Here is a 26,589-nt window from a genome sequence, read left to right as displayed (position 1 = left end):
TCTATCTACCTACCTACCTACATCTATCTATTGACATCTATCTATCTATCTATCTATCTATCTATCTATCTATCTATCTATCTATCTATATCTATTGACATCTATCTATCTATCTATCTATCTATCTATCTATCTACCTACCTACATCTATCTACTGACCTCTCTCTCTCTCTCTCTCTCTCTCTCTCTCTCTCTCTCTCTCTCTCTCTTTCTCTCTCATCTATCGGTTGTACTTTTTGAGGTATGTGTTGCATTGAAAGGAGATCTTATTTGGAGATGTGTTATCATGGGAAAGATTTAAATCTCATTTCCTTAATCAGATCGATAATTATCATTGCATAAACCACTTAACTTGTTAAAAATCCCTTTCTGGGCTAGTGGATGGTCCTTAGGGTCTCATTTGATTGCAAATCCGGTAACTGTGAATATCTAGTCATTTTGGAATTCAAATGTAAATCCAAGTGGATGGCAGGAGTGGTTTTAAAAATGATGCCAGTTTGTGGGTCCTTTTGTTGTTGGTGAGAACAGCGCCAGGATAATTGAACAAAGAGACATAATAATACTGTTTTTCAAGGTCTTAACTCCTATCCCTAGTGTAAACTATGACAGGGAGACCTCATATGACTGTGGGAAAAGCAGATTATTGTTTGAGGAAATCCTGGTATTACTGCACAGTACTCAAGTGCAGGAGAACAGAGTAGGAAGTTCCGCATCCAAAGCCCAGCTGGGTTGGTGCTTCAGTATCCCAGTTCAGCATGAATCTACAAAATGCTCATTCCACAGCACTTCACTTACAGAAAGCAAAAATACAAGAATTTGCAGGCTAAAGAATGAAAGCCATGAACACATCCAAGTGAATTTCTATGTCTGGTTTTTGCATTGATTTGTAGTTTGTTTTCAGACATACCTAATAGCAGTAATTAGAGTTAAATGACATTATAAAATTAATTTGAAAATTATATGGCATTTGAAAATATCTTTTTACTGAAGGAGCCACATAAAACCTCTGTCCCATAAAACAGAAATAAATTTGAAAAAAAAAAAAGGAACAGTTTCTATGCAATGATGACTTCATTTAGAAACTGTGCTAATGGATTTTACAGATTATGGTCTTACAAATGGCCACAGTTTTTTTCTTCTTCATGTTAGCTAAGATAGGATGCAATATTGTTCAAGTGACTTATTCATTAAACAGATTCTATCTGGGTTATAATTTTTTTTTGAGAACAGCAGGGTGAGCAGCAATCCCTGCGCGTCAATATTAGCTGACAGCCAGCCATATCTCTGCTTCACAAAAGAATGAACTGATATTTTATTATTTATTACATTGTAAAGGTAAAAAGGTGAATTACGGGCAATGTAATGATTCTTGAAAGCAGAGAATTGAGGTTCTAAAAGCTCCTATTGATTCCGTATTGTGTGTGCTCTACCACACTGTGATAGCTCCCCCAAGAATGGCTCTTTAGTCTTCACAGTATTCAGGCATCAAAGCAGAGAGAGCATTTACGTCCACTGTGGATTTATTTGGACTCCTTTATCAGCATTTAAAACTGACATGATGGTGCACACATTTTTTTTTTTAATTTATTTAATATCTGGCCGTGTCTGTCTACTTGTATTTAACACATGGAATCATGGCGGACCTGAAGACTATGAGGGCTCGTTGTGTCCTCTGTTCCTATCAGAGAGCCTTCTGCTGCCTAGATGCTGAGACGATGGCCTGTGAGCGCCTTTACGGCAAGGGGCATCCTGTTTCATTTCTGTACGTTCAACAGTATCTAGAATCTCAATGCTTGCTGCATAAATGAACAAATGGTTACTTCTCTGTAAATATCATGTTCCAAGCACACATTTTCATATCAGAGGAGAGCAGCTGGAGCAAACAAGGGCTAACCTTGAGGAGCGACTCATAAGTGAGAATACTCCAAGAGCCAGGGACACGGAGAGTTGGGAAGGGAATGAATGGGACAGGCCTACCTTAAACCACAGCACGCAAAACTTCCGTGTTATTTCATTTTATTCATACCACTTGAGAAACTGTCCTCAAAATCAAAATAAGGAAAAGTATGAGGTAATTGTTTAACGATGAATGGAGGGGACAGGAAGATGAGTCAATTACCTATAAATGGAGGGGACAGGAAGATGAGTCAATTACCTACAAATGGAAGGACAGGAAGATGAGTTGACTGGTAAAATACAAGGACGTATACGCAAATCTCTGGCATCCACATAAAAAGTCGGGCATGGCAGTAAACCTGCAACCCCAGCACTGGGAATTCAGAGAGAGTAGAGTTCCTGTCTGCTAGCCAGCCTGTGTGGCTCAGCAATCAAGCTACGGATTTAGTGGGAGACTCTGAAAGTAGAGGATGATGGAGGAAGACATTCAATGAGGACCCCTGGTCTTAGTATACAGCACGCGCATGTGCGCGCACACATACACACACACACACACACACACACACACACACACACACACAGAGACAGACAGAGAGAGAGAGAGAGAGAGAGAGAGAGAGAGAGAGAGAGAGAGAGAGAATAACTAACAAACGCACAGGTTAAACTCACAGGCTCACAGGTCGCTAATCTGGGGTGGTACCTGGAAATTCCTTTGTAGTTGCCACAAATTGCTTAGTTCATTCTGGTTTTCCTACCTGCTCTATACCATGCGTTTCTTCCCCAGTTACAATTCCTGATGCAAGTCTCTGACTTGCTCACGTCCTCTTTCCTCTCTAGGTCTGCTTTCACTGGTGACCTTTGTTCTGGGTTCCTGGTCCGTCCCCTGAAGCTGCTCAAGCCCTTCCCTTACTCTTCTGCGCCAGCAGCTCTCTTCTGCCCCCTTCTGTCAGAAGTCTGCACTTCCACATTTGGGCCCAGACAACTTAAGTCATTCATACAATTTGCCTAAAACCTACCAAGCAGTAAATAAACCCTGAAACAATAATCTGTAATTTGATAAGAGTTTAAATGGAAACTTCAACTCGGGGTTCTGTGTTTTAAAGGGAGACACTTTGAGCTCTTGACATTCATCAAGCTGAAATAATACTTGCATTAAAGCAACGTTGTTGTAATGTGTATCCACACAAACTTAGACTCAGATCAGCCCTCAGAGATCATTCAGTTGGACTCACATGAGTGTAACGTGGCTGACGCTGTCCAATGAGAGTATCTTTCTTATTCTTATAAAGTCTTGGATATAGGAGTAGCCTGGCCATACAGAATGATTTTTTTTTTCTTATTTCCATCTTCAGATAAGGTCATAGTTCAGTTTCTCAAGGTTAGGAAGTGAACATGTCTATTTGGGAGTCATCATTTGTCCTAGTTTGCGTCTCTGTTGCTGATTAATATCAACTTGGTAGAGGAAAGGGTTAATGTCACTCACAGGTCATAGTCCATCATGGAGTCAAGACAGGAGTTCAAGGCAGGAACTAGGAGCTGAAGTAGAGACCGTGGAGAAATGCAACTTACTGGTTGGCTCTCCCCAGTTTGCTCAAGTGCCCTTTAAAAAGAGTCCATGATGCCTACCTAGCGAGCGCCCACATCAAAATGATTTCTCCCACATCAGTTAGCGATATGAAAATACTTCACAGACATGGACGCTAGCCAATCTGATGTAGGCAATTCCTAAATTTAGATTTCCTCTTCCCAAGTATGTCTAGGCTTGTGTCAAGTGAAGGAAAATCTAAGCAGCACACCATTCCAGCCAACGCCTCCTTAGGAGACAAATTACTTCCTATTCCAAATGGAGGGGACACTGATTTTTAATTTTCTGTAATTTTAATTATTCTGTCAAGAGTAGGCATTAACCCAAATATGCTCTTTACTTCCCATGTTGGGAAGAAGAAAAAAAAACATTCAAATTTTTCCCACACAAAGCTTTCTGTTTATGCCCTATCATTGACTGTCCTGTCCATGTTATTCCCTATTTAAATATCATGAAGAGGCTCACGTGTTTGAAATGGGTCATTTCTGTCTGGTGACCTGTCACAGCAATGAGAGGTTTAAGTGCCATGTACCTCTTGGGTCACAGAGGCATCCTCTGCCTATCCTGTACTCATCCTTCTGCTGGAGAATCTCCATAGTAACCACAAATCAATTTCCTCTCACATGGATGCTGGTCATCAAGGCGGATTTCACTGGAAGACTGTGTGCTCATAGTACAGCGTCTGCTGAAATGACCTTTGGATGATGGTGGGTGGACACAGTGGGGAAGGAAGAGCTGCTTCAGGCATAGAGAGCTCCAGGACTTGCCAAATGAAGGGTTCTGTGAGAGTGCAATGGAGAAGACGCCTCCGAGGCCTGGGTGAACAGGGCGAGGCACGGACTTCAGCCTTAAATAAACACCTGAATTTTGAAGAAGCAGCTACTTGTCCAAGTGGAAAGAAAAAAAAAAAACCCTGAAAAAACCCTGATGGCTGTCAGGCTCTCTCTCTCTCTCTCTCTCTCTCTCTCTCTCTCTCTCTCTCTCTCTCTCTCTCTCATTTATATTTAGGACACTGTTTTTGTTAAAGGTGTTTATGCTTCAGTATTTGAAATTTAACTCAAATATTCCACACAGAACGCTCCCGGACATGATGCTCGTAACCATGGCTTCAGAGCCGTGAGATTTTAATCACAATTACATTCTTTTCCTGCTTTGCCTGTCTGTGCTTTCTGATTCTTTAATTTTTTTTCTTTTGTCCTAAAGGGTGATGATATCCTTAAATCTCTTTATTTGTGTCCGTTTCTCTCTTTCTATATTTCCATGAGCTTGTCTCTCAGAAACCAGTAGTCCGTCCGACATTTATATTTTCTCTGTTCCTTCTGTCTCTTCTTGAGTTGATAGGAAGAGAAATGGGCTTCACGATGATTGTTTTTTTATGTCCCAGTGAGAAAGGCTACCCTCCCAGAGATGCCGTAGGAAACACAAATAGCTGGAACTCTGTGAGCTCATAAGCATGGCATTGATTTACAAGTTCATCTGAAGTCGCCGTGACCTTTAACAGGACTCCACTGCTCACAGGGTGTCAGCATGTGAGGGACTTACTGAGGTAGCCCACTTCCCTTAACAATCACAGTTAGAATGAGCCTGCACATTCTAGTCTGACTTTTAATAGACTTTTCAAAAATTGCTTTTTATCTTTTGCAGACATCCGTGTTTTAACTCAAGTACTAATCCTGAGATTATTTAACATGTGCTCATTTTAATAATGCCTATTAAGAAACAACTTCAAGGCAAGAAGACAGCGAGCTTAATGGAGTCCCAGCTGGAGTGTGTCAGGAAACACCACAAAGTATATCCGCCACTAGTGCGTTGATAAGAGTGTGTTCAGTGAGGGGCCAAGCATCCGTGTCTCATGCTGGAGGAAGCACTCTGCCTCTTAGATAAGATGTTTAAAATGAATACAGTAGGAAATCAAACGTCTCACTCCAACAAATTTCTGTGAATCTTGAACCCTTCAAGGGGAAGAGTGATATCAATATGAGGAACTCAACTTGAACCAGAAAATATGATTCTGCAAAATGGTGTTGGCTTGCCATTATTTAGTTAGCTAATATTCTAACACAGCAAGTGAAGCAAGAGGATAATGCTCTTACATGGTTTTTAGGACTATTTGTATTATATTTTATTATATATTATGCAATGTAATATATAATATAACATATATTTTATATAACATATAATATATTATCCTTTTTCTATTATATTACTAGGCCATTCATACTTATAATTCTTTTCTTTTTAAAGATTTTATTTATTTATTTATTTATTTATTTATTTATTTATGTAATGTATGAGTATTCTATCTGCATGTATACCTGCATGTCAGAAGATGGCATCAGATCCCATTATAGATGGCTGTGAACCACCATGTGGTTGCTGGGAATTGAACTCAGGACCTCTGGAAGAGCAGGCAGTGCTCTTTACCACTAAGCCATCTCTCCAGCCCCGCACACTCAGAGTTCTTAAAAACTTGTGCTGTGAGTTTGGATCTGTAGAGTCTATAAAAGGAAAGGAAGGAAAAACGGCATGGAGGTCGTACTGCAGGCTCAACAATAGTGGCAATGGGAAAACGTTTGATAATCTCAGTAATTCTTGCTCCTCTGACGTGGGTGCTCTAAAGTTGTGCTTAGAAAAGTCTCAGCAGTCTACGGCTTTTGAACAGAGAGAATCTGGCCCCAGATACCATCGCTTGAAGTTTATATCACATAAAAGCATTTTAAGGAAGCCTACATCCTTCCTAAATCTCCACAGTCCCACAATTATATTTTTTCTGGAAGTCTTCATTGAGCCGACACAGCCACAAAATTGTGACAGTCAATGTGCGCGTGGATAGAAGAGCTTTCTCTCCTGGGCAAGATGGCTGACAAGGAGCAGCCAGTGTGGGATACAATGAACAAGAAGAGTCAGAATAAAAAACAATAGGCAGAGAAGGAGCCAGTGACTCAAGGAAACCAGTCCAAGACAACCAGCTCCACTCTGCCTCTGTGAGGTAAAGGGTGGTCCAGGCAGCCTTGGTGAAAAAGACTGGTGGTCTCACGCTCAGGACAAGTACACAGCCCATAGGAGTCCCCCAAACAGCTGTTGGATAGGTAACCAGTAGATAGGAATCATATACTTTTTCTGTACTTGAAGAACAGAGTCCAGGGACTATCTTAAAGAAGAAGTTATATTCCAAAAGTGACCTAACCCAGGGGAGGGGAAGGGCTGAGAGCAAGCAATCAGAAAGCCTGAGTCTCACATGCCACAGACCCAGGGCAGCAGATGGCTCTGGGACAAGCAACAAACAAAAGATATTAAGTCTGTTTTCCAAAGTGCTTTGAGGCCCAGCTACAAATGATCAGTCTACAGGAGTACCCAGGTAATCCTGCTGGGCTTGCTCTCCCCTCCAAGCTATGCTAATCTAGCCGGTCCCCCGAAATGTCCCATTCTAGTCCAGCTCCTCCACAGTGATGCTAGCCTAGCAACCCCAGTTCCATTAGTCTAGCGCCCCATCCAGCCGAAACTAAAAGTTCAGAACTGAAAATGACTAATCGCCAAGCTTGCCTAGGGACCTGCAGACGTAATGGAGTCGTGCAACCGATAAACTTTAAGCAGTATAAAACAGAGAAAGAGATGAACTCAAACAGAGTTCATCTCTGGTTAAGAAGTGGGAAAGGAAAACCTGGGTGACTTGTAAAAGTGTGCTCTTCTGGTTCCTCAGCCAGTGCAGCAAGGAAGGGAGATACTAGACTTTAAACCGTCTCTGTGTTGACTCTGCATACCCGCCACTCTGGGCTGACACTGGGGTGTGCAAATTCATTAAGAACGTGGCTTTGCTCTCCGTATGTAGAGCCTCCGGTACTCCGGGCATGAAATGAGGCTCCACGCTTCTCTCAGAGGCAGTGGTAGGTAGCCAAAAGGTCAGATGTTGACAAGCTGAAAACTGCAAGCCGTGGGCGGCTTGGCTCAGCCAGTGAAGGATACTGGGAAAACGCAAGCCCTCCCTTGGTTGCAGGGAGCAGATCTCATCAACCAAGAGTGACACTGGAGATTGACAGCTCCCCACCCCCGCCAAGGCCCTCAGGAAGATGAGCCTTCAGAGTTCCCTCTCTGTCAAGTCTCAGAGCTCTGAGGCTCCATAGTGGCTTTATGACACTCAGCTGCTTCCTCTAGCCCCATTCATACCTCTCAGGGCTCGGAAGTCAGTCGGGCTCTCCACCCGCCTGAACAAATCTAGTGCTCTGCTTGCTTTCTATACCAATACAGGGGAGAGGCACACTCCTCCGGAACAGGAGCCGTTCCAGAAGAACAAGCTGGCCAGTCTCAGGAGAGTGATAAAGTCCATCAAACTCAGATTGCAAAGCTTGCAGTGGCCGCGGAGGCCGATGGTAATCAAGGAAGGGAAGACAGAGGTGAGAAGTTACCTCTTGTAGACCTTGGAGACTTGGTCAAAACAGTCTAAGCACGGTCACAAGCCACAGGAAGGACGAATGTCCACGAGCGCAACTATGACCCTTCCCCTGAATTTCAGCCGAAGTTTCTTATTTTTTTATTACACAGAAATGACCTGTTTCCACATGTTGCTGGTGTTGTTATTGTTGTTGTTGTTGTTGTTTTCTCTTTTTTCTACACATTTATTTTTGTTCATTTTTTTATATAGCTGGCAGTATTTTTACTTTATGATCCTTAATTTTTTTTTTTATAAACAAAAACCTTTTATTACCTTTGTGTACTCATCTTAACTTGGCTTATAGATTCTTTCATCATTGCCCGGCCTTTTCCCTTTTTGCGTGTTCTTTCCCTTTTTCTCTTTTTACATCTAACTTGTGAGCTTTACCATACTGCTTTTGTGTGGCAGTTTGGAAACTCCAGTTTTAGTTTTCCCTTCTCATATTTACCTAGCCTGCTTTTGAGCTTTCTTACCACTGGGAACATTTCCTTCTCTCTTTTAATCTTCTCGCATCTCTCAGTCTTCTCTTTCCTCTTCCTGCAGCCTTGCCCACACATCTTCTCTTCCCTTTAGCATTCTCTTCTTCTGCTTTTCCCCTTTGTGTGACTTGCCTCCTTCCTTTATTGCATTGGTTCACCATCCCTTTCCTCACCAATAGTACTTTGTAGACATTCTGTCGTAGTCTTCCCATTGTCCAGTCCCTGGTCCTTGGTGATGTAATGGTGGGCTTTAGTTGATTGTAGCATGAAATCCTTTACATAGCACAATTCACTGCTGATGCTGAGACAGACATTTCTTTTATTCTCACTAAGCACATCTAGGGATCGAGCCCTTAAGAACAGGTTGCTCCAAAGGCCTCCTAATGAAGCCATAACCACTATCCAAAACATCAGATCCACAATTCTCAACACAGAAACACAAGCACTTTCCCAAGAATGTGAGAACAGGGTAACTTGATCTTCAAAGATGGTCACTCCTCAAGTGCTGAACTCAGAGATGCCAAACGAAGCCAAGTATCAGGTGACGAATCCCCAAATGTTTTCTGATAAAAAGTGACTCATGAATTGAGAGAGGATACTAAGGAACTCATGGATTCTATCTAGGACTTGATAGGAGAGTTAGCAACATGGAGAAAGAAGTCAGACAATGCTGCAATATGATGGAAAATTGGCAACATGGAAGAAAACTTCAGCAAGGAAATTGAGATCTCGATGAAAAACAATTAAACAAATAGAAATGTTAACAGTGAAAAAGCTCACCGACTGACACGCAAAGCCAGTAGTAGGAAACACGGCCGCTAGATGCCACTGAAACAGTAATAAAAACTCTTCCCAAAATCAAAACCTCAAATCGATTGGATTCACTGTTGAGTTTGACCCAACCTTGAAGGGAAAGAGGTGATGCCTGCACACCTCAAGGTCTTCCACAGACTAGAAGAAGGAAGGAAGGTTATAGAATGGACTCTGCATGGCAGTATTAACCCAACAACAGAACGGGATGATGACAACCCAAATCAATACACAAAGCAAGGACAGTCTCCATGATGAACACAGATACAAAAACTCATAAATTCTTGCATATTGCAACCGCCTATGGAATCTGTGTTTGGACTGTGTATGTGTGTGTGTATGTGTGTGTGTGTGTTTGTGTGTGTGTGGTGTGTGGTGTGTAACTGTGAATGTAGAGAAGAGTTAATGAAGAGAAGAAAGGTAAGATGGGGTAGAAACTTGGGGCGAATGAAATGCATGTGATCTGAGAACAGAAGGGGGAGGACTAGAGGAGGACCACCAAAAAGGAAGCCAGAGGGGTGAGGAAGAGTAGCAGAGGGAAGAAGGGATGAACCAAAAATAAGGGATAATGATGGTGTGTGAAATGTCATAATAAAGCCTGTTACTTCATATGCTAACATGAAAATAATGAACAAAAGAAAGGAAAATGGAGAGGGCTTCTAAGAAAATATGAATTATTTGTTTTGAGCAGACAGGCTGATGTAATGTCACCGGCTTTGAGAGGTATGTACAAGGTTTGAATTGCAAACATAAATGACAAAGATTGTAAGTGAGTAGAATTTTGAATCGATGATAACAGCAATCCTAGGTAAAGGGAATCTCCTCCAGACCCAGCTGAGAGAAGCAGGTAACTCAAGGGCACCTGGACTTGTGCCAGTCTTACCAGTACAGACGGTGAGCCACTCGGATGCTTTGCAAGGAGCGGCAAAGCAGGAGTTCCACCAAGGGACTTTCGAGGTTCCACTCAAACTTGACAGCCTGCAGTGAGAGGCAACGAATCCTTTGTTTTTATCAGTTAAAAACAAAAAAACAAAAAACAAAGAAGAAAAACAAAAACCCAATCACCATCATCAGCATCAGCATCAGCATCAGCATCAGCATCAGCATCAGCATCAGCATCAGCATCAGCACCAGCACCAACCAAAAACCGATTTCGGAGGAATAAAGAGACTTCAGAAAGAGATATGGAAAAATAGCACGAGCTTTTCAATGAAGTATTAATGATATGCTTGATAGTTTATTAATTGTTACATGATAACAGCAAACATTACACAGTTTGTCTTTGCATGGTCTTGCTTTCCCCGCCTTATTTATGCTTTTGGAGTACAGGAAAATAAATGAAGATAAGTAGTTGATAAAGTTCAACCGTACCCCAGGAGAGAATCCTGGCATAAAAAATATCATCATCAGCGTTTGTGACCGATAAAATGGTATTATTAAGCCTAAGACACTTTTCCTCACTTGGAGATCAAATTAACTCCCACTTGCAGATACCGAGGCTTTGCTTAAAAATTCAAAACTGATGGTGCCACCATAACCCATCCCTAAGCCTCCCCTTCCTCTTTCTTGTAAGCAGCTCTTGAAGGCTCAGTTTTATTCTAGCTGGAGACACAGAGAGCAATGGCAGTCACTGAAGTCCTTAGGGACCTGATTGAGACATCTACCTAGCCTCTGCAGAGACTTGACTGTCCCCAGTCTGCACATGGGTCTCATCAACCTCACAATGATCTGAATACATGAAAATGAATGTCAAGGTCTCTTCCTAAAGATGTTTATGTCTTCTTTTTAAGTCTGTCTGTCACACATTCACATATACATACATGTATGCATGCTCTTCCTCTCTCTCTCTCTCTCTCTCTCTCTCTCTCTCTCTCTCTCTCTCTCTCTCTCNTCTCTCTCTCTCTCTCTCTCTCTCTCTCTCTCTCTCTCTCTCTCTCTCTTCCAGACACACACACAGACACACAGACAGACAAGGGTTTAAGACAGGCTTTATACCACAGTCCAGTTAAAAAGGAGAAGTAAGGCTATTCTTTCCCACATCCACACCTGAAGGAACTCCTCAGCGTGCTGCACACTCCAAGCATGGGAAAGTCTATAGACTCATGAGGTGTCAGAGCGGGAGGATTTCAGCAAACTAACATGAGTCTGGAATTGGTGCAGCGTGTGTAGAACAACCTTGAGAGCCTTGGCAAGCTGTAGCTGAGGGCTCTTTTCTCTAGCATGCCCGTGCTGGGCTGACTTGGTTGTGTGCTGCTGTAAAGATGGGCGTATGACATATAACACTGAGGCAGGAGCTGGTCCAGAATTTACTTCTGTGTCTGCCTTGTTTCATCTGTTCCCATGTTTCTTTGGGAACCCAGTAATTTGGATTCCTTGCCTACAAACTCATTGCCTTTCATTACCTAATGACAGAATTTCCCTCTCCTATGCATCATACGGTCCACTGACAATTGTTTTGACACATTAGCACCAACTTTGTTCTTGGATTCTATCTGAAAGGTTGTGACAGTGGTTTACAGTAACCTTGAAGCCTTTGTCCAACTGACTTCTAATTCTGAACCAGATCTGATTTTCATTATGGTCGCAGGCTTTGTACTTTAATATGACTCATGCTGTATTAACATGCTAATCTGCAAAGTGAAGATGCAATTCCCAAAACCAATCAACAGAGGGCAACTGTTGGGTCCCAGAAAATTTCAAGGCCAGTGAGGGCCATGTGTTTCTTAAAGTTAATAAAATAAATGTGAATTTCTTTTCATTTTTTATTGTTTTGTCACAGTACACATTTCTTCCCATCTTAGACATGCTATAAATTTTACTCTCTATTACAACATAGCTGCAGCTTCTTCCAATTTTTATTTGTGTATTTGCTATATTAGATTTCGAGTGCACTTTTTTTTTTTTAAATCAATCTGGCTTTATTGGACTCTGGCATTCTGAGCACCATGTGTACTGATTGTGTTTGCTCCTTCGAAGTAAGGGCATTTTATATGGAACTTTGTACAAACTCTCTGAGTTCAGTTAGATACAGTGGGCTGCCATACCCACGAGTCACGGAATGACTAATGAACCCACAAGTGAATCATTTGTTTATATTTGGAGATATTCTTTTTCTACGGTATTATCCTGACAAATGAAGGGAAGTCATTACTGTAAAGATTGCTTAAAGCAGCAAACAGCACAGCTATTTCTCAGCCAGATCTCTCCCTCGGGAGGATGCCGGAACAGTTCATGTTGTGGTGTACAAAGTACAAAGTAATATTGGAGTTTATTAATAGAAGTTTCCCCCATCCATCTTGGCCTCTCATATCACTGGCCAAAAGCTGAGCCAACTGTCAGTTAAAGCAGATTTCAATCTGTCAGGAAAGGAAAGACCTGAGTTTAAAGAACATCCTGGGTGTGGTGGCTCATGGCTGTAAATACTTGGGGACTGGAGGCAGGAGGATCATGAGATCTTCAAGGTCATCCTTTACAACCTGGTGAGTTTCACAGTCTGAGACATCTGAGGGCTTCTGAGACTCAGTCAGGGGAGGTAGATCAATTGGTAAAGTGTTGGCCTTGCAGGCATTAGTATGTAAATTTGATCCCCAGAACTCATGTAGAAAAAAAAGTCAGGCATGGTGGCCAACCTTGAAATCCCAATGTCAGGGAGGTGGAGACAGGCAGATTCCTGACACTCGCTGGTTATCCAGTCTAGTTTATGTGATGAGCTCAAGGTTAGTGAATGACCATTTCAAACAAAATGGTGGCTGACATCTGAGAAATAACATGCTGGATTGTTATTTCTCTCTCTCTCTCTCTCTCTCTCTCTCTCTCTCTCTCTCTCTCTCTCTCTCTCTCTCTCACACACACACAAACACACACACACACACACACACACACACACACACACACACACACAGAAATACACAGAGCAAACCAATCAAAACAAAACAAAAGGCCAAACAGAGACTGGTATGTTGGGCCTTTTCAATACTTGGTGTACCACCGCACTGGAGCAAAGCTTCCCTTCTGCAGCCACACTTGCTCCTTTACCTGATCACGCGGAAACTGTGTGACGTCATCCTTAACCTCCCTTCACCTTCAGAAGGTCAGGCTTACTCATAGCTCTGTGCTCCTGCACATTGGTTTCTTAATTTTTCTCAGTGCTGCAGTAATTGATGCCACAAAATTGGGCTAATTGGCGGCAGAATTTGGTGTTAAAAATTACTTTCTCAAGAGTAATGACCAGCAGTAAAACTCTCCATATGAATGACAAAAAAACTCACGAATGGTGTGCTAGTCTGTACACAACTGTTGTTCTCAGAGTGCGTCATTGCTTTACACACTCAGGTGTGAGAAGGATTTTCCCCTCACAAGCACTCCCATGGTTTCCTGGTACTAATCATTAAGTGAGATTGATTTGTGGAGATTTAATTTCAGTCTTTTATTTTTTTATTTTTTATTTTGTTAGGTTCTCAACTTTGGATAGAAAACGTCTGTACTAACATGTGAACACGTAGGATATAATCGAGTTCATCCTTGGCCAAACTGCGGTATAACAGTTTAGTGATTTCATGGGCTTGCACTGGGAACCTTTAAAGAATGATGACTCAGAACCCAAGAATCCCTTGGTCACCCTTGGCTCTTACTTGCACTAGCTGTGGGAGGCAGTCCAGCAGCTCATCAGTCAAGAGGGTGTCTAATTGTTGAACGGCGACTTCACGAATGTCTTGATCTGGAAACCTGGAAACAGTTAATGTGACTATAGAGTTGAAATTGACTGGAAGTAATAATATATGCATATATATGAATATACATAATGATATATATATATATATATATATATAAATAAAATTATATATAAACACAAAGATGTGCGTGTGTTTGTGTGTGTGTGTGCATGTCCAGGACACAGAGAAATTCTAGTGCATATGTCGTGTAATTATCCCCCAATCAATTAATATAATCAATAGTACTCACTTCTTTTCACATTCCATATGCTCACATGCTCTGTCGGAGAATGCTCTGCCTACCTCATTGGCTAGACTTTTGACATGGAGATTATAAGAGGACTGAAAGGATCTGAAAATTCTTGCTTTTCATTTAGCCATCTATTTGTTCAAAAAATCATCGCCTCCTGGAGACCTGATCATTTATATGAGTAAAAACGGGATCTAATATTTTCAAACTATTTTAGTCAGATCTTAATGAAAACCAGACATTGAAAGGAGCTTATGGTGAATAAACAGACATAACTTAATAAGAATAAATTTTAGACTGTGATGAAGCCTCTAGGCAGCTAACAAAAATGAGTTTTTTTAACTGAATTTGTGAAGGTGCTTAGCATCTGAACCCACATTTCCCCAAACAATTTTATTCTCCAGTGAACTGTTTGTGTCGCCCCCACCTTGTGCCATCCAACAATTAAATTCAATTATCTCAAAGTTCCTGGAAGTGTCTGAAGTCACTAAGGCACTATACTGCTTTGAAATGCTTCTGACCTGTAGAATTGACAGGAAGAGATATGGCAAGACTTAGGTAAGAATATCTAGTTTAAAAGGGACAAGCTTTCAAAAAAGTATTAACAGGCAAAATTTAAAACTAGAAGGAACACCTTGTGCCATTTAAAAATAAAACAATGGCCAATAAATAAATGAAGAAACACTTAGTTCCTTTTGCAGGGAAGGGACTGGCATTTTTCCAGTCAGTCAGACGAGGGCACTGAAGATTGGCTTCCTGTGGCATGAAAGTCAGAAAACTTTATTCATTTTTTAGAAAGGATATTAGGTTACTGAAGGATGAAATGAACACTGTGTAGCTGGAGTCAAGTAAAAGACATGGCCGTGCCCTGTGTCCCTCAACTGTCCTTGGGAGCAATTTGGAGTCAGAAGCTCAAGGGCTTTGCATTCCTTTTAAATTTACACTGGGTTTCAATGACAACTCAGATTTCACTCTTAGGCCTATTTACTTGAAACAAATATTTATGATCAATAAATCCCCTTCTAGTCCCATGACTTTTTCCCTGTAAAGAGCTTACCCACAAGGTGTGATGAGAACCATATTCCAGACACATCTAACACAACAGCGCTGAGGCAGGAGCATCTCAGAACACCATGTTCATTCCAAGAGACAGAGCAATCCAGACCCAGGTCAGCCCATTTCAGCCTCTTAAGACTTTAGATTTTCCTAACTAAATTCAATGGGCTCTAACTTATTGTTTTCAATCACTAAACCATTTGTCTAAAGCCTGTCACTATCAAGGTGAGTTTGAAGACAGTCTAAAGGAAATAGTGATGTACCCTGATGCCTGAGTCATGTCACTCACACTATCTTATCTGCCTGCTTCATGTCATTGACATGGATAACAACAAACAAAGGTGGGTACTATGTATGCTTCTTACATGAATACCGTGCACTCATTTCTATACACTAGATCTTAAATGCCATGAACAATGAGCTGTCTGTCTGTTTTGGTCATAGATATGTCCCCAGGACCTCCGGAAGTGTGGTGACTCTCTACCTATGTGCTTGAACTTTATCTAAGTGAAACCCATTACTTTTCTTCTTACATATGTCTGCTAGCAGACTCTCCTTTTGCCATCTTTCTATAGGCATACAGCCTCCAAAGTCCAACAGTGATATTTTGATGCTTTTTGGCTCTTTATTTGACACTTCCCACCCTTTTATCCCTGAAGGCCGTGCTCAAACATCATCTCACCTTGGAAGCTATTTCTGGCCAAGCTGGCTTTCTACAGAACTAAACTTCACATTTCCTACAGAATGCAAAATGATGTACTAGGAGGAGGGCTGACTCCTCTATTTCTGATTCCCTAGATCAAAGTGGCAGACTTTCCAGTAGGGCAGCCTCTTCACTTTCCACAAGTCAGCCTCCGAAGTGGCCGGCTATCTATCCTAAGAGTTCTAGCAGCTATTCTTGCTATTAATGTCTCCTTCAACTCTGTGGTCCAGGATATCCTCACATGGGCTGAATCATTTATATATCACAGTGTAAGCTAATTGCTCATAAGATATTAACTGGTGTTCTACTTCTGACAGATTCTTCCTATGCCTACTTACTAAGTAGATATTAAGGGCTAAAGAGTCCACATTTTTCCCCTCACAAATTGATTGAGCCCATCCTTGGTGTGACACATACATTTTTCACCCCTGTGGAAATCCCTTGTTGGAACATGTTGGTTTCTTTTTTCTTTTCTTTTCTTTTCTTTTCTTTTCTTTTCTTTTCTTTTCTTTTCTTTTCTTTTCTTTTCTTTTCTTGTCTTTCTTTCTTTTTTTTTTTCTTTTGAAAATTCTGGTCTTCCTTTATAGCATGGGTTCAGATGATGGCCCCAGTATGCACACAGAGATTGGGTACAGGACAGACATCTATAGCCCTAGCATGTCTGAGTGGTGGTGGATAGAAAGAGTGTTGGAGGTCATTGGTCAGAGAGCCTAGCTGAATTGGTGGGCTCCAGGGTCAGTGAGAGACTCTGTTCTAATAGTAAAGATGAGAGAGAGAGAGAGAGAGAGAGAGAGAGAGAGAGAGAGAGAGAGAGAGAGATTTAGGAAGATACCTGATATTGACCTCTCGTCTCTACACCATGCATACATAGGCTATTGCACCTGCACATACAAAATTTGTGTATGCACACACAAAAATGTGAATGCATGCATGCATCCATCCACCCACAAATGTACATTGAACTCCCTTGAATGTAATGATTTTAATAATAATTTCTTTGTCCTCTAATTTACTTCTGGTCACTCGTGATTAGCTAATAAGTACTAAGATTTATTATAATTAAAAAAATGTGTCCCCATTCTTCAATGAGGAATGAAATTAACTGAGGGCAACGTTTATTGCATCTGTCCTTATTTCTAGGATTTAGCATCATGCTCTCTGAAGTGTAAGTGATTAATCAAAATGCATTGATAATAATAAAACACCAGTGCTGGAGACATAGAGAGAAAGATGATGTCTTGCTGTGCGCTGAGATCATTTAAATTGGTTGCAACAGGTTTAATCCTGCAAATACCACCTACACAAATTTCATACTTTTTTCTTGTCTCTCAGTCAAAAGGATAAGAAAAAAATAAACCTGAAGGTATGAAAAATAACTTTTTCCAAGGTCCCCAGGCAGAAGGAAACAAAAATCTATTCATACCTGTAGAGTGAAATGAAAAAGGAAAATCATGTCTTCATTTTGATGGAGAGGGATGTTTTTTGTTTGTCTGTTTGTTTATTATTACCTTTGTTTGATGTTCAGAAAGAAACTGGGAGAGAAAGTGGAACCATCACATGATACCTTGCGGTCTGACTCAGGGCTCACTTGACATCCGAGTACATCCAAACATCACTTGACATCCGAGTATATCCAAACATCACTTGACATCCGAGTACATCCAAACATCACTTGCATCTGACTATTTTGGGAAGAGTGGGTCACCTCAGGAGTTGCTTGTGATGTTGTTAATGTTCCTAAAACAAGGGTTCTTTTTCACAGCGCTGGTAGTACAGGACAGATTTTAAAATGAAACAGATAAAATTCTTCTAAGTTGTGCTTATTTTTGATATAGCAATTTAACCTTTGGGAATCAACCCTAAGGATTAATAAAACATGTGCATGGAGACATGCTTATGAGAAACATTGGAGGTACTATCTATATCTAATACTAAATATGTTATATGCATTTGGTAGATTATATAAAGGCACCAAGCATAACAAAGTATTTGATGATCCAAAAGTGCTATATAGAAGTGTAACATTAGTCTTTAATATACAAAGTAAAATAGGCTTCACTGGGTCATGTCCATATATGTGTATACTATGTTTTCATTATAAATGTTTTCTCTATCACTGCTTTGAACCTATGTCTTTCTCTTTGAAAAAAATTAGTATATATTGATGCATTAGTCTTAATAAAAAGATAGAAGATATCAAAATATTGATTCAAATACATTAAGGGAAGTTTCACACATAAGTTTAATTCTCTAACCTAGTTACAGTTTTTCAAGCCTACTAAAAAAACTTTTAAAAGAATATCCATCCAAGAAATCAATGAAGATATGTGAATAACTATGAATTCATTACTAGAACTGGAAGAAACATCAAATATTATGCTCTTTTAAAGAAGGAATGTTATTGTGTAGGAAAAAGCAAGCATCCTATTTTCTAGTTAATTTAGAATATTCTTCTGACATAATAGGTGTCTGGAGAATGGATGCTTGTTTTCTCATAGGCCCTGAAGTCAGGTGTAGATCAATAGACAAACATGTTCTGCAAATCCTGGCATTTCTTCCCTGCAATGTCTGAAATTACTTAAACATTCTATAGGGATTTAACTGTTGGCATTTCCTGCTCAGGAGCCCATTCGTTAATGAGGAGAAGGTTCCCAGTGTGGGATCCGACTTTGGTTTGATATTTACAGACCAAAATGTCACATGTAACAGAAGACCTGCAACCAATTTGAAAATTTCCACAAGCCAGGTGATGCTGAATTTCCAAATGATTTGACTTCTTGACACACATGCATGATGCTTGCTGGGAGCTGGGCGGTACCTTAGGTAATTACAATACCCCTGAGACTGTTGATTAGTGCAGGAATGGACATTCATGCTTATGGTTTGGTTCTTCACAAAAGCACTATTGGGATACCTATCAGGGAAACGTATCTTGCTAATTCATAGGAAGCATCTTATGATTAATCAGAAAATAAATTCTCACAATCTCATAACTGAAAATCTGGATTGAAATATAAAGACCTAGATCTAGTAGCATTATACAGTTTGTCAGGAAGGAGGGCATGAAAGATAAAGAAAGTTTTCACTTATTGAAAAAAAAAAAAAAGGTTAATGCAATGATAAAGCACCAGGAACAAGAGAGCATTATAGGGGGAAGAGTTTATTTCACCATACAGAAAGTCTACAATGGTGGATGAGGCATGGTGACCGGAGGATGGCAAAGGAAATGGAGATCAAATCTGAACCCCACAGGGTGTGGGGACGAGTGGAGAATCTGAAGTGAGGCTATAAACCATCAAAGCTTGCCTGCCCTCAGTGACATACTTCCTCTAGCCAGGTCATGCCTCCTAAAGGCTCCATACCTTTCCAAATATTACCAGTAAATAGCACTCAAGTACTTGAACACCCAGGACGATAGAGGACATTGTTTTCTCAAAGCAGTAAGTATGTCTGAAGTCTGGGTTAAAAACAACCCCCCCCTTTGGTTTGTGATTTAGTGCTTAATTGGCCTCTGAACTAAGCTAAAGTGGTTTCTCTGGTATTTGCTAAAAGATTAGCCAATATCAATGCAACTCTGTACAGTGATTATTAAGAAATGGATTAAAAATCAAACGCGGTTCATTGCCCAGTGAGAACACAGGGGCGAAAGGTGGCAGCCCTGCAGGACCAAAGACCACTGAGGCAAACGGGAAGAGCTGAGGTAAACTGGAAAAGTGAAGAATTCAATGCAATCGACCCGTTTCAGGATGAGCACTTTCCAAAGGAAGTCTAATGACAGGGCTCAGGTGCAGTGACAATGCCCACATAGCAGGCGGGAACAGGGTCAAGTGCTTGGGCAACAGTGGCTCGAGGTGGAGGCCCCGACAGAGCAGTGCTCAGGACTTGTTCAGAGCTGCCCTTCTCCGACTTGGGGCCTCGGGATACTTTACATTCTTAGAAATCATTGAAGACTTCAAGAAGTCCTTTTTCGTAAATACTCCAATTATATTTATCAGTAGATAATGTAGAAGCAAAATTAGGATATTTAAAACATGTATCATCTGATTTAGATTACATTAAAATTCTTCTTATTCCATGTTAAGGTAGACACTGTAGTTCTGCCCAAAATAGTCATGCAGAAAAGTAGAAAAGAGGTGGTCAGGAGAGTGATAATCATTACACATATTTGTGCATGATGTTCAGTGTCTGGCTTATAGAAGATAGCTGGGTCCTTTTTTCTATATTTACATAAAATCTCTTGCAATGTTGAAGTCATATAACCCCGGGGAAAATTCATCCTCTCTTCATGAGTGTGATAAAACAGGATTTTCTAATTACTATGACAACAGCCCTGTCCTTGTGGCAAGTCTGATTACATTTTGGGGACCACAGTCCTCACTTGGACAACCTCTGACAGAGCAACTTGTGTGATTGCTGTACATTCTCAAGGAAAGGAATCTGAGACAAGGTTTGCATCTGAGACAGCAGCACATGGGTTTATGCAATTTTATGACATTTTTCTCTGTTCCCAAATCTCTTGATCCCTTCCTTCCTCAGCAACATGTGAGATTACAGGGACTCAGGCCACCTTCAACAAAACCGGTGAGTTCAGGAAGTGATTTTTTGATGGAAAATATATCTTTTAACTTTTCTCATTCTACTTATTTTTTGTCATTTATAGTCTTTTATTGTTTTACCCCCATCCTTGTCTTCATTTTCCCCTGATCTTTTCTAACTCGTGATACGACACGGAGAAATATTTTGCTGAAACTTTTTAAAGCACTGTTTGAAAGTGAGACAGAACACAACAAATATCAACCTTTAAGAGAAAAAGCAGCTTTGAGTAAATGGAAAAGCAAAGAAATCTGAGATCAAATTTCAGCCTAAAAGAAATGTCAGGCTTTCAGAATGCACAGCAAGAACTCATGGAGAACGCCACAAGGCTATTCACAGCTAAAAGCTCCTGTGTCAGGCTGGAATTAGGAACCATCAGGAGGAGAGTGTATTTCTACAGGAGGTTTTGAGTCTGGTGACACACTGCATCAGCTCAGGAGAAAAATGCCAATATGAATATCCGTGTTGTGTTTCTGATAGGAAAAGCGATAGGATCTGACAGGTTTGTTTTATTATTCCAGGGAAAATGATGAATGAGGATTCTTACAGGGATTGAGTTCCTCTGCATACTGAATAATGTATGTCCCTTCAAGGAGCTTCGTGTGCCTACAGAATATCAGAAGCCATGAAGACTTTGAAGGCAAGTGTAAGCTCCTCAAGATATCCTGGAAGACACTGGGTCTCAAAGCTCAAGAAGTTTTCCCAAAGACATCTGTTAACATGGAAACCAGAACCCCAGACTCAGAGACCTAGAGCCGTGGTAGGCTTACCGTTTTTTTCCAGGAAGGCCTTTCAATCTTTGGAATAGAAATTCTTGTGTCCACATATAAAATCAAATGACTAGCTTGGACCTGTTATTTATTATATTCTAAATGGTTCAACATTGACATAACAATGGTGTGGTAATTTGAATGAGAAATGCTCCCCATGGATTTGGCCCTCAGTAGTCAGCACTTTTTGAGCAGGTTATGAAACCTTTGTGAGGTGGAGCCTTGCTGGGGGAAGCACATTACTCGGGGAAGGTTTTGAAGGTTCATTTCTTCACACTACTTCTTGCTCTTTCTGTTTTATATGTACGGATGAAAATGTGATCAGGCAGCTTCCAGCTCCACCCACCACATCGCGCTTCCCCAGCTATGATGGACTCTATTCACATAGAACCATAAACTAAAATAAACATTTCCCCCCCCCTTAGGTTGCTTGTTGTCATGGCAACCGAAAAGTGGCTAACACAAGTAGTAAGCTGTGTAATTATCTAAGTGGACTTGGGCACTGGACCAACCATGAACCAGAAGCAGGGATACTGAATTCCTAAGCCAAGGAGACAAGAAGACTATGCAGACATACTGTCTAATGGATGGATCATCTATAGACTCAGAGTTGAGAGTTAATTAACTACATTGTCATCATGCAAAAGGAATAGGTTTTAAATATTCTCACCACAAAATGGTAAGTTGAACATACTGATTATCTTTTTTTTATTTTATCTTTCTTTTTAAAATTATTTTATTAGATATTTTCTTCATTTACATTTCAAATGCTATCCCAAATGTCCCCTATACCCTCCTCCCGCCCTGCTCTCCTGCCCACTCACTCCCACTTCTTGGCCCTGGCGTTCCCCTGTATGGGGCATATATAGTTTGCAAGACCAAGGGGCCTCTCTTCCCAATGATGGCTGAGTAGTCCATCTTCTGCTATATATGCAGCTAGAGACATGNNCTCTGGGGGTACTGATTAGTTCATATTGTGAACATACTGATTATCTTAATTTAATACTTCTATAATATATATAAGCATAGCAAAAAGTCACAGCCCCCCCCATTAACATGTAGTGCTGTGATAGGACAACTAAAAAAGAAAACCAAAGGCATTTGAAAGCAAGAACTTTTCGTACTTAGCTCAGTGGCAGTTCTTCTAACTCCATTGCTCTATTTAAGGTCTAATGGCGTTGGATGTTTCTCTAAGGTATTTCTCTGTTTGGGTGTTACAGCATCTTTCCTGGTTTCTCTCAGATCACAGATACTCTTTCCATGTCCCTTAGTATTGCTTACTTTGTGCTGTCCTTACAAAGCTGCGCTGTCCCTGGTTTTTAAACATCTGTTTGTTGGTTTCTTTTCTTCTTTTTCTGTGGCTTCTGTTAATGTCTAAAGATCTTAAGTCCGCTATTATCCTTTGAGGTTTATTCTCCCTACAAAACTTCAGATCTCTGTATGCAACTTCATGCTGGGCAGCTCCTAGAGATCACATGTTAAGGTTTTATGTTATAAACAAAGCCCTTCAGCGTATGCGACTCAGAGCCAGTATTCTTTCAAAGGCCCATGTGTCAGTCTGTGGTGGGTTTGTCCAACATTCAGTCCAAGCTTGAATTCTTTACTATCTCTTCTCTCTTTGTGACTTTCTTCTGAAACATTTCTTCAGTCTACTCTGTGGATCTCTACTGGTACCAAGACCAACCCAAGAATAATTTTGCAAGTGGACCATTCCTAAACCTTACAACCAGCTAATACCCTTGTGGTCAACTCTTTAAAAATGTATTCTTCACATTATTGCTAGAATTATTCTTTTTAATACAAGTCTGTCAACAAAATTCCAGAGACTATAGTAATAATATTGCATTTCCTACCTAGATCATGAGGAAGGCCCCACAATCTTCCTTAGGTCAATGTTTGCAATATTGTATGCCATGTAATTCTGTGATGTTAAATTAGTCACTGTCATCTAAAAATGCATAGGCACACACACAAGTTACCATTCTTGAAGAAATCTTCGCAAAAAGTTGTAGTCAAGATTCAGCTTCACTGTGAACAAATACTTTCTGTGGTATATTTTGCCTTTCCCTTCTTTGGGCTCATCTAGCATTTACAGCTTTACTTTAATTAATGTATAACAGAACACATAATGCGGTGACCTCGCCTTACAAACTGTGCGTTTTTCTTGGCAACAGTCAGCATGACTGATTTTGTTTCTCTCTGATTAAGAGCATAGCACATATTTTTGCTCAATAAATGGAAAAGCAACACCACAACCCATAGTTGAATTAGGTATCTAATTAATAGAAGTTTTAATTATCTCACTATTATTAATTTCATACTTCCTACTTATGATGTTCACCAAGACTAACTTCACATAAATTAATCTATCCAATAAACAAGGGAGTGAGTGGCTTTGTGTAAGTATTTTAGTGAACCATTCTCACAAAAGAGTTGATTTTTGTAAGCTATGGGTTGCTTTATTTAATATTGCTTTTCTTTCTGAAAAAACAATAATTTTACATCATGTGAGGGGAACAAGATTTGGTGCCTTTTCTACCTTTTATTTGAGTTCTTGATGTAATTCCCTGGGTTGCTCTTTAAGTATAAATCTTTTCACTAAAATGACGTTTCAATGCTTCAGTAACTTATTTGCTGTTATCCACTGGATTCTTGTGCTTTTGCATCGGGGTTCAGGAAAACAGCAGCCATTTGCCCAGAACCATCGATCTTAGCGCAGGTCTTTGCTGTTATGCCCTTCTCTAATGGAAGGACTCATACCCAGTGGACACACAACTCAGTGGTGGAAATGTCAACGCACAGTGGCCCATCCTAGGTAGAACACGTGCGAGCATGCCTCTTGTTTAGAATAAACACAAATGAACTGGAGTGTCTTCAGGCAGGATGAAGTAAACGGCAGAATATGAACCCTCCCAAACTCAAGCCGGAGTAAACCAGTTCTCAAGAGGTTAAACGAAAACAACAACAGATGCTTTAAAGAAGAGCCAAAAAGGAAAAGTGGAACCCGGAAGATCCTTCTCTTTGCTAGCTCACACCACAAGCACACTGTTCTCAGGAAAGTCAGCTTTGGAATTTAGAGTTGTGGAAAGGCTCATTTCTGGAAACAGCTTCTCCTCAAGTTCTTTAACAGCGCAGTTAAACCTCGAGTGGGAGTCACAGGATGCTCACAGTGGAAACTCGCCAACCTTGCCGTGACCTATCTAGTGCGCGATAAGGAGCTGGAAAGCCCGCACTCAGAGCACGATTCACCCAGATTCTCAGAGTGCTGCTTAATAAGCAGGTCTCTGCTGTGGCAGTAGTTCTTCTCCTCTCTGACTATTAAGTCAGATGAATCTAGAGGACACTGCTGAGCGAAGGAAAATCATATGAGTGTGATAATACATAGCGATTTCTGTTCGCAAGTAGAAAAAAAAAAGCCCAGAGTGTTTAAGCAGTATTGTGATTTGAATATGAAATGATCCCCAAAGTTGGCTTCAGATCCAATGGAACTAGGGTAACAGTGGTAGAGAGCCACTCTATACGTGCATGTGTTGGGGACCAAAGCTCTCTCCTCTGTAAGAGCAGTACAGGCTTTCAGCCACTGGGGAGCGTGTGTTTGGACACTCTGCTGTCAGCTGGTGCTGATGAGGAAGTGCAGCCCTATGGGCAGGCTTTAGGCTTTGTAACCTGTCCCCTCTTTTCCTTCCATCTCTGTGCTTAGCTGCCAGACCAGCATCAAGCTCCTTCAGGCCATGTGTTCTCCAACACAGTATATTCTATTACCCTGGAAATATAAGGCAAAATAACCCCTTTCACTTTAGTTGCTTTGTGCTGGGGATATCTTATTACGACCACCAAAGTATCGGTGACGCATAGAGGAAGCTGTACCACTGTGGTTCAGATGGCCAGTGCTGTCTGCCCCAGTGTCCACCCCCCATCCTCAGCCCCTCGACTGTTAGGTCACAGGATGACAATCTCTATGAACCTTTGTGTTCGTGAATGTAAAATTAGAAAAATAAAAGTTTTTACTTCTTATTGTGGGCATTGAAAGAAGATGGTATTAAAGTCATGAGTTCAGAACTTTGACCTGTACACTGAAAATAAGACTCAAATAGACTGTCAAGATCTGTTTGTGCACAGAAGAGTTAGTCTTAATATTTAGGGATCAGAGAACAGAGAAATTAGTCTAATCAATTCTTGCATTTTATATGCCAGTAAACAGAATTGCTATATTTTTTGAGAAAAATCTCTAGAACAATATCCCATGCACCTTTTGAAATGCATTGACATTTAAGGCCATTAGATAATGTGTAAACTAAGGTGAGTCTGAATGAAGACAGCCTGTTGGGACAACATGGAAAGTTGTCCCTAAAATCAAACTTAAAAAATCTTTTATCAATCAGTAATCTTTGCTTTCATGTTTTTGTTTGTTTGTTTGTTTTTGTTTGTTGTTTTGGGTTAAAGCATTCTTTTTAAAGTCTTCTATACAGTTCAGACTGGCTTGGAAAGACTTCAGACCAGATGTTAACATATAGTAATCTTCCTGTTTCAGTCTTCAGTGTGCTAGGATTAAGACATGTGCTACGGGACCCTGATATTGCGGCCTCTTGTGAGGATATGCCAGTGCCTGGTAAACACCGAAATGGATGCTCACAGCCAGCTACTGGATGGAACACAGGGTCCCCAATGGAGGAACTAGAGAAAGTACCCAAGTACCTGAAGGGGGCTGCAACCCTGTAGGTGGAACAACAACAGGAACTAACCAGTACCCCCNGGGTTTGTGTTTCTAGCTGCATATGTAGCAGAAGATGACCTAATCGGCCATCAGTGGGAATAGAGGCTCCTTGGTCTTCAAAACTCTATATGACCTAGCACAAGGCAAGGCCTGGGCCAAGTAGTGGGAGTGGGTGGGTAGGGAACAGAGGTGGGGGGAGGGGTATGGGAAACTTTCGGGATAGCATTTGAAATGTAAATAAAGAAAATAATAATAATAAAAAAAAGACATGTGCTACTACAACTATTTTATTTTGTTAAAATTCAAAGCAGTGTTTTTCTTTTAATGTTTTGTTTTAATATTTTGATTTAAAATCGTGTGTGAGTATGTTGTGTGTGTGTGTGTGTGTGTGCATGTGTGTGTATGTATGTGTGTATGTGTGTAGATGTATACCTGTGTGACCACGTACTTCAGAGTGCTACTTCATGCATATGGAGGTCAGAGGACAAGTTGCAGGAGTTAGGTCTTTTCCATCACCTTTACATGGTTTCCAGAGATCAAACTCAGATCCTCAGGCTTGGTTGATAGTATTTTTAAACCCTGAGCCATTCTG

The 26,589-nt window shown here is 40.7% G+C and overlaps 1 protein-coding gene across 4 annotated transcripts in view; it reads right to left on the bottom strand.

The window, feature by feature from the left end:
* Pik3c2g (phosphatidylinositol-4-phosphate 3-kinase catalytic subunit type 2 gamma) overlaps nucleotides 1-26,589 on the bottom strand; it is a 333,974-nt gene that overhangs the window by 178,217 nt on the left and 129,168 nt on the right. For all 4 annotated transcript variants that reach the window (XR_003843304.1, XM_029535677.1, XM_021191148.2 and 1 more), the window contains 2 exons: nucleotides 13,831-13,924; nucleotides 10,083-10,177 (listed from right to left, as the gene is read on the bottom strand). Coding sequence is in view for 3 of the 4 variants with exons in the window: in XM_029535677.1 (XP_029391537.1) it covers nucleotides 10,083-10,177; nucleotides 13,831-13,924 (189 nt within the window). In the remaining variant the exon portion in view is untranslated. The remainder of the gene's footprint in view (nucleotides 1-10,082; nucleotides 10,178-13,830; nucleotides 13,925-26,589) is intronic.

Source organism: Mus pahari, chromosome 2 (genome assembly GCF_900095145.1).
Source record: "Mus pahari chromosome 2, PAHARI_EIJ_v1.1, whole genome shotgun sequence".
NCBI lineage: Eukaryota > Metazoa > Chordata > Mammalia > Rodentia > Muridae > Mus > Mus pahari.
This window is presented reverse-complemented; position numbering and strand designations above follow the sequence as displayed.